At 31.4% G+C, this 17529-nt stretch overlaps 2 protein-coding genes across 4 annotated transcripts; both read left to right on the top strand.

Moving 5' to 3' along the window:
* The first annotated feature begins 4706 nt into the window (after positions 1-4706).
* Positions 4707-8333, top strand: LOC114177239 (pectin acetylesterase 8-like). The gene is made up of 13 exons (XM_028062511.2): positions 4707-4862; positions 5607-5760; positions 5867-5949; positions 6183-6312; positions 6411-6490; positions 6607-6693; positions 6775-6899; positions 6989-7049; positions 7218-7271; positions 7353-7430; positions 7518-7623; positions 7721-7866; positions 7998-8333. Exons 2-13 carry the CDS (start codon positions 5640-5642, stop codon positions 8124-8126), a joined length of 1200 nt encoding a protein of 399 aa, XP_027918312.1. The 5' UTR covers positions 4707-4862; positions 5607-5639; the 3' UTR covers positions 8127-8333.
* A 2924-nt stretch (positions 8334-11257) lies between these two features.
* LOC114176820 (uncharacterized) lies at positions 11258-15610 on the top strand. 3 transcript variants are annotated; one of them, XM_028061994.2, is made up of 7 exons: positions 11260-11427; positions 11523-11765; positions 12685-13689; positions 13919-14113; positions 14207-14358; positions 14780-14890; positions 15131-15610. In XM_028061994.2, the coding sequence occupies exons 2-7, from the start codon at positions 11625-11627 to the stop codon at positions 15198-15200; spliced, it is 1674 nt and encodes a 557-aa protein (XP_027917795.1). In that variant the 5' UTR covers positions 11260-11427; positions 11523-11624; the 3' UTR covers positions 15201-15610. The 3 variants fall into 3 exon arrangements, with proteins under 3 accessions (XP_027917796.1, XP_027917794.1, XP_027917795.1); XM_028061995.2 differs by having other exon boundaries at positions 11258-11765; positions 12757-13689; XM_028061993.2 differs by having other exon boundaries at positions 11258-11765.
* The last annotated feature ends 1919 nt before the right edge of the window (positions 15611-17529 follow it).

Genomic DNA, 17529 nt, shown 5'->3' with positions numbered 1-17529 from the left:
GATCTCAATCAAAGTGTACTTCTAGTTTTTCTGTCATCCATTCCGATATCTGGGGACCTAGTCGTGTCTCATCTTTTGGCTTTAGGTATTTTGTTACTTTCATTGATGAATATTCGAGATGTACTTGGGTTTATCTTATGAAAGATTGTTCTGAATTATTATCCCTCTTCACATCCTTTTTGAATGAAATCAAGAATCAATTTGGTCAAGTAATTAAAATCTTAAGAAGTGACAATGCCAAAGAGTATTTTTCGTCTGCTCTTTCTAATGTTTTGAGTTCCCATGGTATCCTGCACCAGTCTACTTGTCCTCATACGCCACAACAAAATGGTATAGCAGAAAGAAAAAATCGACACTTAGTTGAAACTGCTCGTACCCTTTTGCTTAGTGCCAACGTTCATGTCCATCACTGGGGAGATGCCATCTTAACTGCAGGTTTTCTTATTAATCGGATGCCATCTTCCTCTCTCAATCATAAGGTCCCTTTCTCCATTCTGTTTCCAGACAATCCTCTCTTTCACACTTCTCCTAGAGTTTTTGGTTGTGTATGTTTTGTTCATGACATGTCTCCCGGGTTAGACAAGCTTTCAGCTCGCTCTCTCAAATGTGTTTTCTTGGGCTATTCACGACTTCAAAAAGGGTATCGATGTTACTCTCCTGAAACCAAGAAATATTACATGTCTGCCAATGTTACATTTTTTGAACAGACCCCTTACTTCTCTCCATCTGTTCAAGATGTCCATGTCATCCAGCAGGTCCTTCCTATTCCCGTGGTTGAGTACAATATTTCCAATGTCCCTGTCCCTCCAAGTCTCGACCAAAGTCCTCCTGAGCCATCATCTCCACCTATTGACTCTCTCCAACACAGGACGCCGATGAATAGTCCAGTTGTTCCAGAACATGGTGAATCCCCTACTTCAGATTCTTCTCCCTCGTCTCTTGATCCCACGACTCCTGGTGAAGGTGATTCAGGTTGGCCCATTGTTCTCAGAAAAGGTACTCGTTCCTCTCGAAATCCACATCCCATTTATAATTTTCTTAGCTATCACCGATTATCGCCTTCCTATTGTTCACTTTTATCCTCAGTGTCTTCTGTTGTTATTCCCAAAAATGTGAATGAAGCACTTGATCATCCTGGATGGCGACAAGCCATGATTGCAGAGATGCAGGCTCTTGAAAGCAATCATACTTGGGAGCTCGTGCCCCTCCCTTTGGGTAAGAAGGCTGTTGGTTGTCGATGGGTGTATGCAATTAAAGTTGGCCCTGATGGTCAGGTTGATCGACTCAAAGCCCGATTGGTTGCAAAAGGGTACACTCAGGTTTATGGCCTTGACTATTGTGACACCTTCTCTCCCGTGGCCAAGATGACTACTATTCGCCTCTTCTTTGCAATGGCAGCAATTCGTCACTGGCCTCTTCATCAATTGGATATCAAAAATGCCTTCCTTCATGGTGATCTTGAGGAGGAAGTGTACATGGAGCAACCTCCTGGGTTTGTTGCTCAGGGGGAGTCTGGCATGGTATGCAAATTGCATCGATCTTTATATGGCCTCAAACAATCACCACGAGCTTGGTTTGGAAAATTCAGCTCCATTGTTCAGAAATTTGGGTTAAGACGAAGTGAGGCAGATCACTCAGTCTTTTACAAACATAACTCTCCTGGGAAATGTGTCTACCTAATAGTATATGTTGATGATATTGTTATTACAGGAAATGATACTACTGGAATATCTCAACTGAAGGAGCACTTGTGTAAACATTTTCAAACCAAGGATCTCGGAAGCCTCAAATACTTCTTGGGCATTGAAGTAGCTCAGTCAAAAGATGGAGTTGTAATCTCTCAAAGGAAATATGCTCTTGATATATTACAAGAAACAGGTATGATTGACTGCAGACCAGTTGAGAGTCCTATGGACCCGAATCAGAAGTTAACAACAGTAGAAGGCGAATTATTCTCCGATCTAGAGAGATATAGGAGGCTCGTTGGAAAGTTAATTTATCTCACTATTACGAGGCCTGATCTATCTTTCGCAGTTGGAATTGTTAGCCAATTTATGCAGACTCCATGTCTTGGACATTGGAATGCCATCATCCGTATTTTAAGGTACCTCAAGAAGGCTCCAGGACAAGGGTTGCTATATGAAGATAAAGGAAATGTTCAAATCTCTGGGTACTGTGATGCTGATTGGGCAGGCTCTCCTATTGACAGACGCTCTACTACGGGATATTGTGTCCTCCTTGGAGGAAATGTTATCTCTTGGAAAAGTAAGAAGCAAAATGTAGTGGCTCGATCCACCGCTGAAGCTGAATATCGGGCAATGGCGTCTCTCACGTGTGAACTCATATGGGTAAAGCAATTTCTTCGAGAGCTTAACTTCTGTGAAATTCAGACCATGAAGATGTATTGTGACAACCAGGCTGCTATCCACATTGCATCAAATCCAGTGTTTCATGAGAGAACTAAACACATAGAAATTGATTGCCACTTTGTTCGAGAAAAATTGATGACCAAGGAAATTTGTACTGAGTTCGTTGGGTCAAATGACCAACTTGCAGATGTGTTGACCAAGTCATTAAGGGGACCTCGGGTTGAGTTCATTTGTTCCAAGCTTGGTTCATACAATTTGTATGCTCCAGCTTGAGGGGGAGTGTTAGAATTATTACCTATACCTATTGTATCATTAACCCTATGTGTAGGGTGTTGAGTGTGGGAAACTACCTACTCCATATCTACTGTTGCATGTAATCATGCCTAGTATCTTAGAGTAGTTTTTTCATATCTTTTCATATGTACGTGCTTGCTTCATTATAAATAGAAGAGGAAGAGAGTGGTATTGTAGTCCACTACTCATATTTTAAAGTCTCAGTCTCAAGTTACTTTATATACAATTTTTCACTCAAAATTATATATATTGGATTCAACTTCATTTTACTTAAATTATGTTGACAAAATTTTATAATTAAAATCATTTTAATGTTTCATTTATATATATATATATATATATATATATATATATATATATATATATATATAAATCAATGTAATATGTGTTTTTAAGATTTGTTAAAATATAAATTATTTGATAAGTTTTAATAAATTATAACATAAATAGCTATGATAATTTAAAATTTGAATTGATAAAATTTATTTTTTATATAAAATTATAACCATATAACATTTGATACAGTTTATACTTTAATCATTTTCGAATAAATATAAATTTACAAAATATTTTACTGTTTCGAATCAAACTAGTTGTAGTTATTAAATTCAATTTTTATAAACGTTTTTTAGTAGTTTCTTTCTGCCTATGGATAGTGACCATACCACTAATTGTCCTAGTCAAAACAAGACGTGAGAAGGATGATGAGGATTAGTACTGTTATCTAAAACGAAACATTTTTCAATTAATAAAATTACAACACCTTTTAAAAATAAAAAATCAAATCAGAAATAATTAATAAAAAAATATAATCATCCAATATGATTAATGTTTTCACGATGAGGTTAACATACTATCATATAGTAAATAACATACTCTATTGAGAATAGATAATGTTTAGAACATAACTAAACATTTTTGAAAATATTTAAAAGTAATTAATGTATAAGTTTCTATTCGGAAGTAATAAAAAAAAAGTAAATAACACGTCAGATATTATTATAAAATGATTATAGGGTAAGGGTGTTAATGTGAGCTTAGTATGATAAATCGATCACAAGCATGTAAAAGAATGCGGATTTGCTTAGATATTGAGTCCACCGACCCACATAGTAGTATGATAAATCGATCACAAGCATGTAAAAGAATGCAGATTTGCTTAGATATTGAGTCCACCGACCCACATAGTGATCTATACGGGCAGTGATCTGTACGGGCTGACCTGTGATTTGTATGAGTTAATTCGTAGCCCCATAAAATATTATATATATATATATATATTTATTTATTTATTTATTTATTGATTACTTTCTATCTGGACTTTTACATGAAAATTTTAAATTCTTAAATTCTTGTATTATCAAAAAAGATATCTGTTATATATTTTTTAATGTACTAAAATTTGAAAAATAGATCATATTTGTCAAATTACGAATATCAACGTGATAAAGGTTGAATTATTAATTTATCATTCAATTTTTTTAAATTTTTGCTTATTACTCTTATAAACTTATTAAAAATTTTTGATTTATTAAACATTGAAAATTTATAATAAGATTTTTTTCTAAATGGACCTATTTTCAGGCCATACAAAATATGGGAAGGACCAGACTTTTCGATCTATATTTTCTTTATGAACGGATCAGCCTAACCCGTACTGTATGGACAGAAGCGATTTGCATTGTCACTCCCGCCAAAGTTTATTTATATTTTTGAATTGTTTTAGTACTCTGTGGTTGAATATGTGCATCATTATTGTCATTAATGATTTTAAATTTGATTTAAAGAAGTAATGTGATTTTCTTGAAGTAAAAATGTTGTAAAGATAATGAGATGAATGAAGCCCATGATAATTTATCGTGGGTACGAGTGTTGGCTCTTGGGTTCACAACCGATGAAAGTTGACAACCAATGTATTGTTTCTGTGTCCCTTTCCCCACAAGAGCGTTGAGAGTCACAAATCACATACAGTGTCTCTAGAAAACGAAAATCCAAAACCACAATCTCCCTCCACGCCCTCTCATACCAATTTTCCACTCACCCTTCCAAAAATGCATCTTTCCCAAATCTCCTTAACCATTGCCTATCTCAGCAAGTCACTAATTTTGTGTCCCCGTCCACCATTTTATAAGCCACCACCCTCAGCTCAGTTTCACTCACTCACTCACTTCAAACCACACCATCTTTCCTCCTTTTCAGGTCTTCATTCTATCCATGTGCTTACTCTTTTTTTTTTCCTTTCTCTCTTCTCATCATTTCTTTTTGTGGGGTTGGAAGAAGGTTCAGTTTTTTTTATCTTTGGGCTGGGGAATGCATAAAGTTATCGAATTTATCTCTATAGTAGTTGTTAACATAGGTAGTGTTGGAATGGAAGGAGAGTTTTGTTTCTGCGCTATAATGCATGTATGTTGATGCTTGGTTTTGTGATGTTATGATCATATTCATAACATTGGCATGCGTTATTTAACTTGCATGAACATTGGAGGTCTCATTTTCTGGGCTAATTTATCAAACAGCTTATCTTTCTGGTACTAAACAGACGAAAGGGTTCTTAATTCTATTTTTGTGGAATGGACTTGAAGTATTTCATCTAACTTTTCCAACAAGAAAACAAGTTCTTTATCTTCTTGTCCGTAATTTTCATTTTACGATCTCTGTTTCCTTCGTCCTTTTTCTTTATTTTATTTTTTTGTATATTTTGTCTTTCTTTTTGTGTCTGCATAACGGTCAGTACACGTTTTGAAATATGGATATTCGTTCCTCTCTCGTAAAGGTTCTGCACAGTAGTTAATGAAATATATATCACTATCTTCTGCACTGACACTGAAGTTCTTATTTTTCTTTTTCGGCCAGCAAAACTTTTTGGCTTTATGTGAATTATTTATATATCATATTGATTCCTTTACATAAGGCATCTCTGTGAACCTTGTTTTGTATGCACAGGTTTACCTTTTTCTTTTGGTTGGATTTTGCTGAATGAAGAGCGGAAGAATGATCCAATGGTTAAATCTTGTAGCCTGTGTACTGCTATTGCTTAAGGCAGAAGGATCTTTGGTTCCATTGACTTTGGTCGAGAATGCACTGTCGAAAGGAGCTGGTGAGGAATTTTATTTGTCATCTTATGAAGCTTTAATACTCCAGTGTTACAATTTTTAGCAATATTTATATAATAGTTGAGGATTGAAGATTAACATGTGGTGCAGTTTGTTTGGATGGAAGTCCCCCAGCTTACCACTTTGATAAGGGAACTGGAGAAGGGATTAACAACTGGATTGTTCACATGGAGGTATGTCCCTTTCAGCAACCTGGCCCCCAAATTTTTGTTTTACTAACTCATGGAAAAATTCCTTAGTCGTTTTTAGTATTCTTATATGTATTATGTGTAGGAGTACAACACAAATATTTCATCTCTAGGGTAAATCTTAAATGCCATATTTGTTGGTTGTTTTTTCTTGGTTTTGGACAAACCGTGGAAATTTTCTTTTCATGATAATAATGTTCACCACTACATTATTTTAGGGAGGAGGATGGTGCAAAGATGCCGACGATTGCCTTGGGCGTAAAGATACTCGCTTAGGTTCATCTAACCAAATGGTTGAGGATCTTTACTTTTCTGGAATTTTAGGCAACGACCGAGGGTATAATCCAGGTATTGTTGTTCACCACTAGTTCTGTATATTGTTTCTTCATAATAGTCATGAACTGATTATTTTGCTCAGCTTTCTCACGAAATGTTATAAATTTCAGATTTCTACAATTGGAACAGAGTCAAGATTAGGTACTGTGATGGGTCATCGTTTACTGGTGATGTCGAAGAAGTTGATCCGGTAAGTTTTGTGGAATTCAAAGGAATTTGGAATCAAATTCAGAGAAAACTGTTAGGAGGGTTGGTAAATTTTATTTTTCCATTTTTCTTTCTGATGAGATTTGTGTAATTTGTCAGACAAACAATTTGTACTTTAGAGGAGCAAGGATTTTTTCAGTTGTAATGGAAGATTTATTAGCAAAAGGAATGGACAAGGCTGAAAATGTACGAGACATTGATGATTTAGCACTTTTTTCTTTCTCCTGAATGGTTCTTTCTTTCACTAATTGAAACTTGAACCTGCAGGCTATTCTCTCTGGCTGTTCAGCTGGAGGATTGACTACTATATTACACTGTGACAATTTTAAAGCTCTGTTACCTTCTGGAGCTACTGTAAAATGTGTTCCAGATGCTGGTTTTTTTATCAATGTGTATGATTCTCAAATTGTCTTTTACTTGGTTTTTCCTTACTTTTTATAGTTCCTTAGATCATTGAATGATTTAATGTATCCTACAACAGAGAGGATATCTCAGGAACACGTTTCATTGAAGATTATTACAGTAAAGTTGTGTCCACACATGTAAGTGCCTTTTCTCTTTTGATTATATTCGGAAAGAACTTACTTACATATGCAGTGTCTAACACCAAGACTGCTACTGAAGTTTTCCCACTTTTTATTTGAAATTTACTTTCTAATGGCTAAAGTGTTCTTAAGCAGAGACTGAGTGATTTTCATTTATCATTTTAGGGCTCGACAAAGAATTTGCCCTCATCTTGCACTTCCAAACTCAGCCCAGGACTGGTAAGTCTATGACATATAGTTTTCCTTTTAGGTTGGGAACTTCTTTGTTGTTTGTTACTAATGCTTCTGAATGTCATGTAGTGCTTTTTCCCACAATATGTGGTATCACATATCAGTACCCCAATCTTCATAGTAAATTCAGCCTATGACTCATGGCAGGTTAGATTACCCTCATGCTCAATAAGTTTCAGTTTGTTTTCAGAGTGGTGTTCTTTTTCTGATCCTCAAGATATTGCTTTGGTTCAGATTCGGAACATCTTGGCACCTGGTGCTGCTGATCCCAGTGACAGTTGGCATAGCTGCAAGCTTGATTTAAGCAAATGCTCACATGATCAACTAAGTATAGTGCAAGGTGAACAGTTTCTGTTCTTGATAACTTCTGTGTAATAAGAAATGTAACACATAAAAGAATTTCACTGTGCTCTATTATCACTGTGCTCTATTTTCAGGCTTCAAGAAGGAATTCGAGAAGGCAGTGAGTGTGGTTGGAGACTCTCCATCTAGAGGAATGTTTATAGATTCTTGCTTTGACCACTGTCAAACAGAATCACAGGAAACATGGTTTAAAAGTGACTCACCACATCTTGCCAATACAGTAAGATGCTGCATTATTTTCTTCCATTTGTCGAATATAAGGATTTTTGTGTGTGTTATGAGTATTGTTATTATCATTACTTGCTTCTTTATGCAGTTGAAAAACTAACTTGTATGCATGACATTGTGCAGTCAATTGCCAAGGCAGTAGGAGACTGGTTTTATGGTCGAGGTCCTTTCAATGAAGTAGATTGCAACTATCCTTGCAACCCCACTTGTCAGAACCTTGTTTCTGATCTAAAGGACCACCCTGGAATATAGATTTGTTTCATCATTCCTATAAACCACACAATTATTAGTTAAATGGTTATTGTATGAGAGTATAAGGTTTCAAAGTTTCATAGCTTGCAAAATAAAAAAAAAGGCCACCATTACCCTGAGGTTGTGCACTGGGTGCCCTCAATCTTTAATGTTGTATTTTCTGTAATCTTAGTAAAATGGCACATTCTGTGCTTTTACTTGTGTCTACTTTACTGGTGTTATAGCAACTCAAGAGAAAAAAGTATTAAGCGAATAAGATAATAATAATTACTGAGAAAATTTTAGCATAATTGAATTTAACATCTTTGTTAAATGCTGTCACATATTAAATCTATACTTCCTTTATCAATGTTATTATAATCAATAAAATAGCAAAGAGTTAAATAAAATATAGTAGAAAAATAAAAACTAATCTATAACTTAAAACCACTGTATAGGAAAATTATTTACAACCAAATCTCACAAAGTATAATTTGTCCTGAGTAAGATATCATTGTTCTTATTGCAATGTTCTCTACAACATTCAAACAAATCTATATGTTAAAGTGGTACAGAAATGGATTTTTCTTTTCTAACTAAACGAGCTTTTTGATTTATAGCAAGCATCACAAAGAAAAAGTTAACAAAAAACAGGATTTGAAAATACCTCTTGTACAAGGTTATACCGTTTTATCTTTGACAATAATATACTTTGCTTATGCTCTTCTATTGTGATTTTTATTAAATCCAAAAGGTCGTCTACATTTCTAGGCCCGTTGATCCTATTTTCTTTTCCCAATTATTTCTATACAACATATATATATATATATATATATATATATATATATATATATATATATATTATTTACTATGATACGTTTGCTATTATAATAAACAATTAATTATGATTTGTCATGTCATTAATCAAAGTTAATAGATATTAAATATTGTTATTGAGTATTATCAATTATTAATTTTAGGTAGTTCTACTGATATCGTAATTAATCACTATTATTTTAATGAATTTATTACTTTTAAGAAACCATCAATTTGATAATAACGGTATAAGAGATAGAAAAATAGATATATACGAATTTACAATAAATATATATATATATATATATATATATATATATATATATATATATATATATATATATATATGGTATAAATAATATATTATAAGTGATTAATTCTGGTTAAAGTTTTAATTTTTATTACTTTTATTTGATTAAAAGTTAAAAAACATATATAAAAGTAAATCACAAAAAAAAAATATTTCATTATTATCTCCGATTCAATTAAGAAACTACAGTATAATTAACTTTAGATGTTTAATTTTCAATGTAATGTAGAAATAACATAGAAATAGAAGAGAATGGTGGAGTTAGACATAAAGTAAGTTTACGATATATAATTTAGTATAAATCTCACATTATAAAATGATTTTGTAATAATTTTGTAGAGTTGAATTAATGTCTATATGAATATCAATTTTTATTAAGTCCTTATCAGATGAGAAAAAGATAGAAAGTATCAGGATAATAAAATTTCAAGCATCTAAGATAAAAAAAAAACAAAAATTAATCAAAATGAAGAGATATATGTGCTTAACGAGATTGGATTTACGAATAGACTTTTCAATTAAATTGAATTTGAAGATTTGAAGACATGATCAGGGCAGTGAGTATACTCATCGGCAAAAGCATTTAGCGAATACATAAATTTTACCATTCGCAACGAAAAACATAAAATTAGGGTTTAAATTAATTTCAAAATCGAATTTCTAAACTCATAAAATTGGAGAAAAACATTAAAAGAGGAAACTTATAAATATAACGACGTTTTGATACTATATATAATTTATTACGTTGCTAATTCATTCTAGAAAACTTAGGATCATGAAACTATATGATTTTCATACATAATAAAATAATAAAAATACTAACCTTAATTTATGACATCAATCAAAATCTCAATGATATATTAAAATATTAATACAAATATATTTTTAATTATAAAACAAATTAAATAAAGTTCACTTTAATAAAAATACTGGTATAACATTTATATATTAATTAAATTTGATTTTAATTTAGAAAAGAATAAAATTATTTTATTTAAAAAAAATATGGATGAAATTTTAAATTTAAATTTTGCACATGATAATTGACATTAGAATGATACATGTCACTGTGACATCATACCATCTTTAACATGTGACAAATTCAAAAACTAAAATAAAAAAATTATCACATCATACTTGACATGTGATAAATTCAAAAACTAAAATAGAAGAATAAAAAAATTTATGAACTGATATATAACACATGAATTAATAATGTTAATAAAACAAAAATTGAAATGACAAAATTTCATCACATTTTAAAAAGTAAAGACCTTATTAAGACAAAAGAAAATTTGTGAGATCAATATGAGATTTTTATACGAAAATAAAAAGAAAAACATAATTAAATCTTTTTAATATATAATTAAATTAAAAAATCGAAATAACTAAAACATGGATCACAATTTCACATCATTTTGAAATAACATATATGATAAATAAAAAGGAGTTATCGAAATTAGAATGTCAATCAAATAAACCTATAAATATAATAAAAATATACATGATCGTAAAAATTTGAGAAAAAGTTATATGAAATAAATTATTATATTATAGATTATTTATTTTTTGTGATATATTTTCATCATATATAACCACATAGTATTTAAGATTAAGGATCGAATTAATAAAACATAACTTTCACTAGTTAAAAACCATATAAATAAATAAATTTTAATTAATTAAAAATATGTAACTTTTTATATTAACAGTGTATTTTCATTCAAACCCAACAACTTTCCCTTCACTTTTACTCTATATTTAGACAGAGATTTTTTGTGTAATAAACCTACCACTTATAAAGTAAAATGACATTTGTCACAATTTATATATCTATAATTTATCTTTTTTATTGATTTTATTTCCACACCAACCTTCCAATATGAAATGATCATTCATAATCATTCATAAAGACACTTGACTCCGAGTTTCGAAACCATCCATGAGCAATTGTTTGGTCCCATAAGGGACCTCGACTTTAGAGAAAACCTTGTTGGGAATTCTAATTTTATGCAATGACCAATGCACAATTAATTCAAATCACAGAACAGTTGCAGAGAAAACTCTGTCATCTCATCACGGTTTAATAAACAAAAACAAACACTTTCTTAGAATAAAAGCCTCATCCTCTCTCCGCAACAGCAAGTGAGTTGCTTTGTCTCATTCACCCAGCTACTCCCATCACCACCTAAAAATGTAACCTCTACCCTTTCGTTTTCTCTCTACCGTTTTTCTCTTCAAACCTAAATAGTCTTAGATACCAATGCAAGTTTAGTTTTACCTCTGTGTAGATCTGACCACGTTGGAGTCTCAAGAAAGAAGGCATTTTGAGTTCTGGGTTTGTGAATTGGTGAACTGGGTTACTGAAAAAGGGGACACTTGTTGTTGGGTTCATGGGTTCCAATGGAAGCAAAGCCACTTCTTCTTCGCCGTCGGCGAGTTTAAGGAAGGGTCGATCTAAGGGCCTTAGAGTTTTTCAATCTTATTGTCTTGGAACTACTTCTGGTTCTCACGACAGTGATAATGCAGACCAGGTAACTCAATATTGTCTATGCTCTTTTCTTACTTTTTTGTTTTTTTTTCTCACTTGCCTTTGTTCATTTGTTTTCATTTCTTCTTGTTTATCGTCCCCCTCAACCTTTCTACCTACTATAAGCTCCTAACCGATATGGTTTGAGGCTATTTGGATTGTGAAATGGAGGTTTTTTACTATGATCAAACATAAGGATTCAGAAGCTACTTACTTTCCGGTTCTGTTCAAGTTCAATGCTACGTGGATTAGATGTAGAATAACCGTCGTTTCGAAACTTTCATGCGTTTTATCTGTTTTTTGAGTATGCAAAATGTTTTTCTGTGCATCGGGTGGTGGTGTACTATTCTTGTTTTTACGTTGTTAAATTATTAGTATTAATGTTGTTGATGCTATTTGATGTAAGAAGCTTTTACTATGCATGGAGTGGTGGTATACTGGTTTTTATTTTGCAATGTTAAAATTATAGTTGTGTTAATGTCGTTGTTATTTGACTTAAAACGAGACCTTCAATTTCACTGTTTTTAATATAAAGTAGTTGGTAACTAGTTTTTTTCTGAGGCTATGGAATTATTGTTGTTTCTATACCTTAATGATAAAATCTATTATTGAGCGTCCTTTTTATCCATTCATAGAAAAGAAAATAGGAATTAGGTGAACTAATTCTCGTGGAGCATCGCATCTGGTCTGCAAATAATTTGCAAGAGTTATCATGATTTTTAAGAAGAGTCAAGACCTGTCTTAATTAAAGCTTTGAACATGTCTTGGAAGTAATACTTGGAATGGTTCGGTTTTTTCTATTCAAAATCTTATTTCCAGAATAACCCATCTTGAATTGAATGTTGACAGCAGTTTTGGTTGTTTAGGACATAGTTTTATGGTGCTCGTTAACTGTCTCACCATAATTGTAATTCTTGCTGTAGGTTTGTGATCAGAATAAAGTAAATGGCAGTGATCTTACATGTACTAATGGCAATTTAACAAATTCGTATCAGGTGAAAACAGAGTCATTTACAAAGGTTAAAGCTAGTGAAATAACTTGTATGCCTTCTGACATTGACCTTCATGAATGGGGAGAAACAAGCATCCCAAACACCTCATCCAGAAGTGTTAGCAGCTCTAGCCATAATTATTCAACCCATTCCTTGAACCCTACAAGTCATTTCCTTTCTCAGCTTAGCCTCATTCCAGGTAGTGTAAGCTTTAGACTTAGCAGAACCACCAGTTTGGGGTCATCATGGCCTTGTCCTGTTTCTTCTGCAAGTCTCTCCTTAATTGACAAGGAAGATGAGTGTAATCTCCACCCTAGATCTCCTGGAAGTTCGATTAACAGAAGAGAAGCACAAGAAAGCAATAACATGCTTCATGCATCTTTTTTCAATCAAATACATGCACAATATCATGAAGATGCTACTAATAATTTAAGTGTCCTTACATCAGATACACTTGGAAACTTGCAGAGAAATCCCACAGATTTAGTTCCCACAAGAGAAGGGCTGGGTGTGAACTTATTTTCTCCAAGAATTCAAACAGAGACGGATATTATTGACATTGGAAATATTAATCGGCAATCAGTTGAACAGAATGTTCATTTTAACCGAACTTTAAGTGTTGGAAGACTTCATGACAGAGTTCTTGGTAGAACAACATTTTCAGACCTCACCTTTTTCCCTTTGCAACAGGAAAGAGAACTGAGAGATGCTAGCCACCATAGCCAGGATATTGACAGGCAATCAGTGGAGGGAGATTCAAGAGTGTCATCATCTGATCATACGACCGTTAATTCTTCTACATCTAGCATGTCTAACTCCATGTTTGGTATCCAAGACTATGAGGTTGAGACTTCACGATTGAGAGAAGGTAGGTATCAGGATCTTCTGGAGCATAGGTCCAATTTCCTTGAACGGAGAAGAAGAATGCGGTCCCAGGTTTGTGGATTTTGAACTTTGAGTAACTACTTGTGATTTGATAATATAGTAACAGAACTAACCAGCAAAATTCAGTCTTTTTGTTAAAACAAAAGAAGACAAACGCGTCAAAGTGATGAGGTTGATTAAATCATAAATCTTTAAACAAGCAAAAAGAAAAAGGCAACTTATTTAGAAGTATCCATACCTGACATATTTCCTTTACTTATTTGCATGTAATATTATTTAGGTTCGTGCTCTTCAGCGGTTGGGTAGCCGGTTTGAAAATCTTTCTGGACATGATAGATCATGTATCTTGTCTGGCCAACATAGAAATGGTCATTGTACATGCCGAATGAATAATCGACACACTAATTCAAATGATGATACCGGTGCCAGAGCTAGCATATCAAGAATTGTTATGCTTGCTGAAGCCTTATTTGAGGTAATTTTATTGTGCTGTTTAATTACTTAAATTTCTAATGATCACTGATTATATACTTATACAATTCGAATCTTTTGAACATGTTTGAATTAGGTTCTGGATGAAATTCACCAGCAATCTGTTGTTTTATCTTCCCGGTCATCTGTATCTTGTATTGGATCTGTTCCTGCACCGAATGATGTTGTTGATTCCTTGCCTGTCAAGTTATATGAGAAGTTGCACAAGCATCAAGACGATGGTGCTCAGTAAGTCTTTGAGTTTTCCATTTCTGCTTTTATTCCCTTTTGTATTGGTAATTTTGGTTTTGGTATTTATAGATCCTGTTTATTATTATTTACAACATAACGTAAGAGAACACAAAAATAATAATTTGCGTAACAATTATCCAAAACAAAACAATTAATTTAATGAACTTTCCCAAAATAAGAAAGAAGGAAATGAAGACTTGTGTCAGAAGGCCACTGGTTTCGGTCACAGTGTAGATTTTTGCACGTTAGAAGTTTAACATTGACAGTAAGAAAATACTACTTGGTACAATGATATTGTACCTGGCATTTTGAGGCCTAGTGTGTGCAACTTGTCACTTTTACAGTATCTGCAAGTATTACATACTATAGAGGTATTTTACGTTTTTCAACTCTGCTTATCCTTTTTTTTGTTTCACAGATGCTATATATGCCTTGTGGAGTATGAGGATGGAGACAACATGAGAGTACTGCCATGCCATCATGAATTTCATAGAACATGTATAGACAAGTGGCTGAAGCAGATTCAAAGGTATGAGAAAATTTGAATCTGAGTTTTCTGGATCACTATATTGGTAAATTAAAGCTTCAAAGTTGTACAAACTACTTTCCATTTAATCGTGCCAATTTACTGCTGTATTGTATCTATGCATAGATAAATGAGCTCCACAGTTTTTGTGCACATATAATGGAATGTAAGGGATAAGTATTAAGAAGTATATCGAAATAAAGGGACTTAAAATGTTTCTAACTTGAATGATATTGTGCACAGGGTATGTCCACTTTGCAGAGGGGACATATGCATATCCGATTCAACGCCAACAGAAAACAACAGTGTGTAGTTGTTGATGAATATTAGTTTTGGAGTATCCACTGTCACTTGCATTTTCTGCTGGCTGCCATTGTCACTGTTCTCGATCATCATTCACTCCTATAGCTCAATAGATATCAAATTCATGGAAGTGATGAAATGACATGACATGCTTAAGGGTGAGAGGAAAAGTTAAATTGAAGAGGTGTCAAAATGTGGACATAAAGGAAAGGGACGATCCTCAAATATATATACTTATAAGAGAAGGGGATAAATTTTTCCCAAACCATGATTATTAAAAGTTCTATTCACATACATTTTAATATAACATTCTTTCTGTATCTCATTTACATAAATCTAAATCGATATAATACATACAGCTTTCAAAGTATACTACAATGTAAATCATTTGATAATATTTATTATTATTGTTCAATTTTATATAGATCAGAATTGATATACTCTTCAATGTATATTAAAATATAAGTCATTTGATCATTTTCTTATTGGTCAATTTTAATAACTGATGATCTGAAATTAAAACATAACGATTGGATTAGTATAATTATTTTTTATATAAAATTATTAAAGATGTGATATTTAATAAAAGTTTTATTCCAATTTTAGTTTAGTTTTTAGAAATTTTAATGCTATTTTTACTTTGATAGAGTGTGTTTACATAAATCATTGTTCGTGTGTGTGTATATGTGTGTGTATATATATATATATATATATATATATATATTTATTTATATAAATGATTTCTTCTTTTGTGTTCACATCTCAAAATTTCAATTTTACCTTTTAAAATATAATTATTTATTAAATTTTTAAAAATTGACTGTTATTTTTATAAATTTTGTATAAAATTGTCTATATCTGCTTATTCTCTTCTTTTTTTTCTATTTATCAATCGTCTATATATTTTATTTTATTTCTAATAAATATAATTTTATTTTATATACTAACTTAATAACATTATTAATAATATTACAATATCATTATTTACTAATATATTATATCATGTATATGTAAAAAATGCGTACACACATACGTAATAGCACTTGTGTTTACGCTAATTTATAAAATGTAAATATATATATATATATATATATATATATAAAGAAATATACATGAAATATTTATATAATTAAAAATTTATTTATTTTAATTGATATTAAGTTGTTGAATTAACGAAAAATATTTATTAAAACAACATTTCCTTTATTATCATTCAAACAATTGAAACATGGCTGATGATAAACAAACACTTTTTTTTCTTTACAGTTGTTTAACACTAATGAAATAGTACTTTTATATTAAAATTTAGAATGATTTAAGATTCAACCAGAAAAAGTATATATATATATATATATATATATATATATATATATATATTATTTTGTAATTGGTTTTGAAAGGTGTAAAAAAATTAAGAAAGGTACATGAAAATTTGTCTTTCAAACATATATTCTTATATGATCAAATCTCATTCCTACCTGGAGTAAACAGCACCTAATAAACCACAGACTTTCTAAACTTTTCACACATCTTTTTCTCGGAAAAAAAAAAATCTTCAATATTATTTTCATATCTTCACGTTTCAATTAACATCAAGCAAAGATATATAAAAATTTAACAAAACATAGTAATCCTAAGAAACATATATAAAAATAATACTTAAAATTGCTCCCAAGTTAAACTAAAAATTGATTTTTAGTTTGAAAAACTGAATTGAATATATAACATATCATTTTAATTTTAAAAACCAGATGAATTCAATGAAAAAAATGATATAATTAAATCTATTTAAGTAATTATGACGTATTTATATTATATTAATTTTAAATTTTAATTTAATTTTAAAATAGTTGAATCCTTAATCTTATGAAAACTATTCACAGATGATTTTTCAAACATTTCTCAAATTTTTTGCCTACCTAAAGAAAAGTATGAGAAAAATCTCTATTATATATATTTTTGTTTTATTTCTTGTTTCATTGGAGTTATATTGAAGGAAAAAAAAGAATAATAGACACATTTAATGTTGCTTTAGTTGTTTATGGCCAATTAATCACACTGATATGATAAAATGTTACTCATGTTGTTGGTATGTTTGTTGTTTGTTTGCACGTGTTTGTCTAATTTACATGTTCTAATTAGCATTTTTCAGTATTAATTTTTTTCTTATTTTCCCTTTCTTACTCTCAATTGGTAGTTATAGACCCATTGTTAGAGAAATTATGATCAGATAACCCATTCATAAAAAAAATAAAAAAAAATCTTCACAAATATTTACATATTTTTATTAAATTATTTAATATAGTAATGAAATAAATACTTAACACAAACCATATATT

The sequence above is a fragment of the Vigna unguiculata genome, chromosome 3 (genome assembly GCF_037176805.1).
Source record: "Vigna unguiculata cultivar grain cowpea cultivar isolate G323 ecotype 2 chromosome 3, ASM3717680v1, whole genome shotgun sequence".
NCBI lineage: Eukaryota > Viridiplantae > Streptophyta > Magnoliopsida > Fabales > Fabaceae > Vigna > Vigna unguiculata.
The sequence above is the reverse complement of the archived record's forward strand: the minus strand, read 5'-3'. Positions and strand labels throughout refer to the sequence as shown.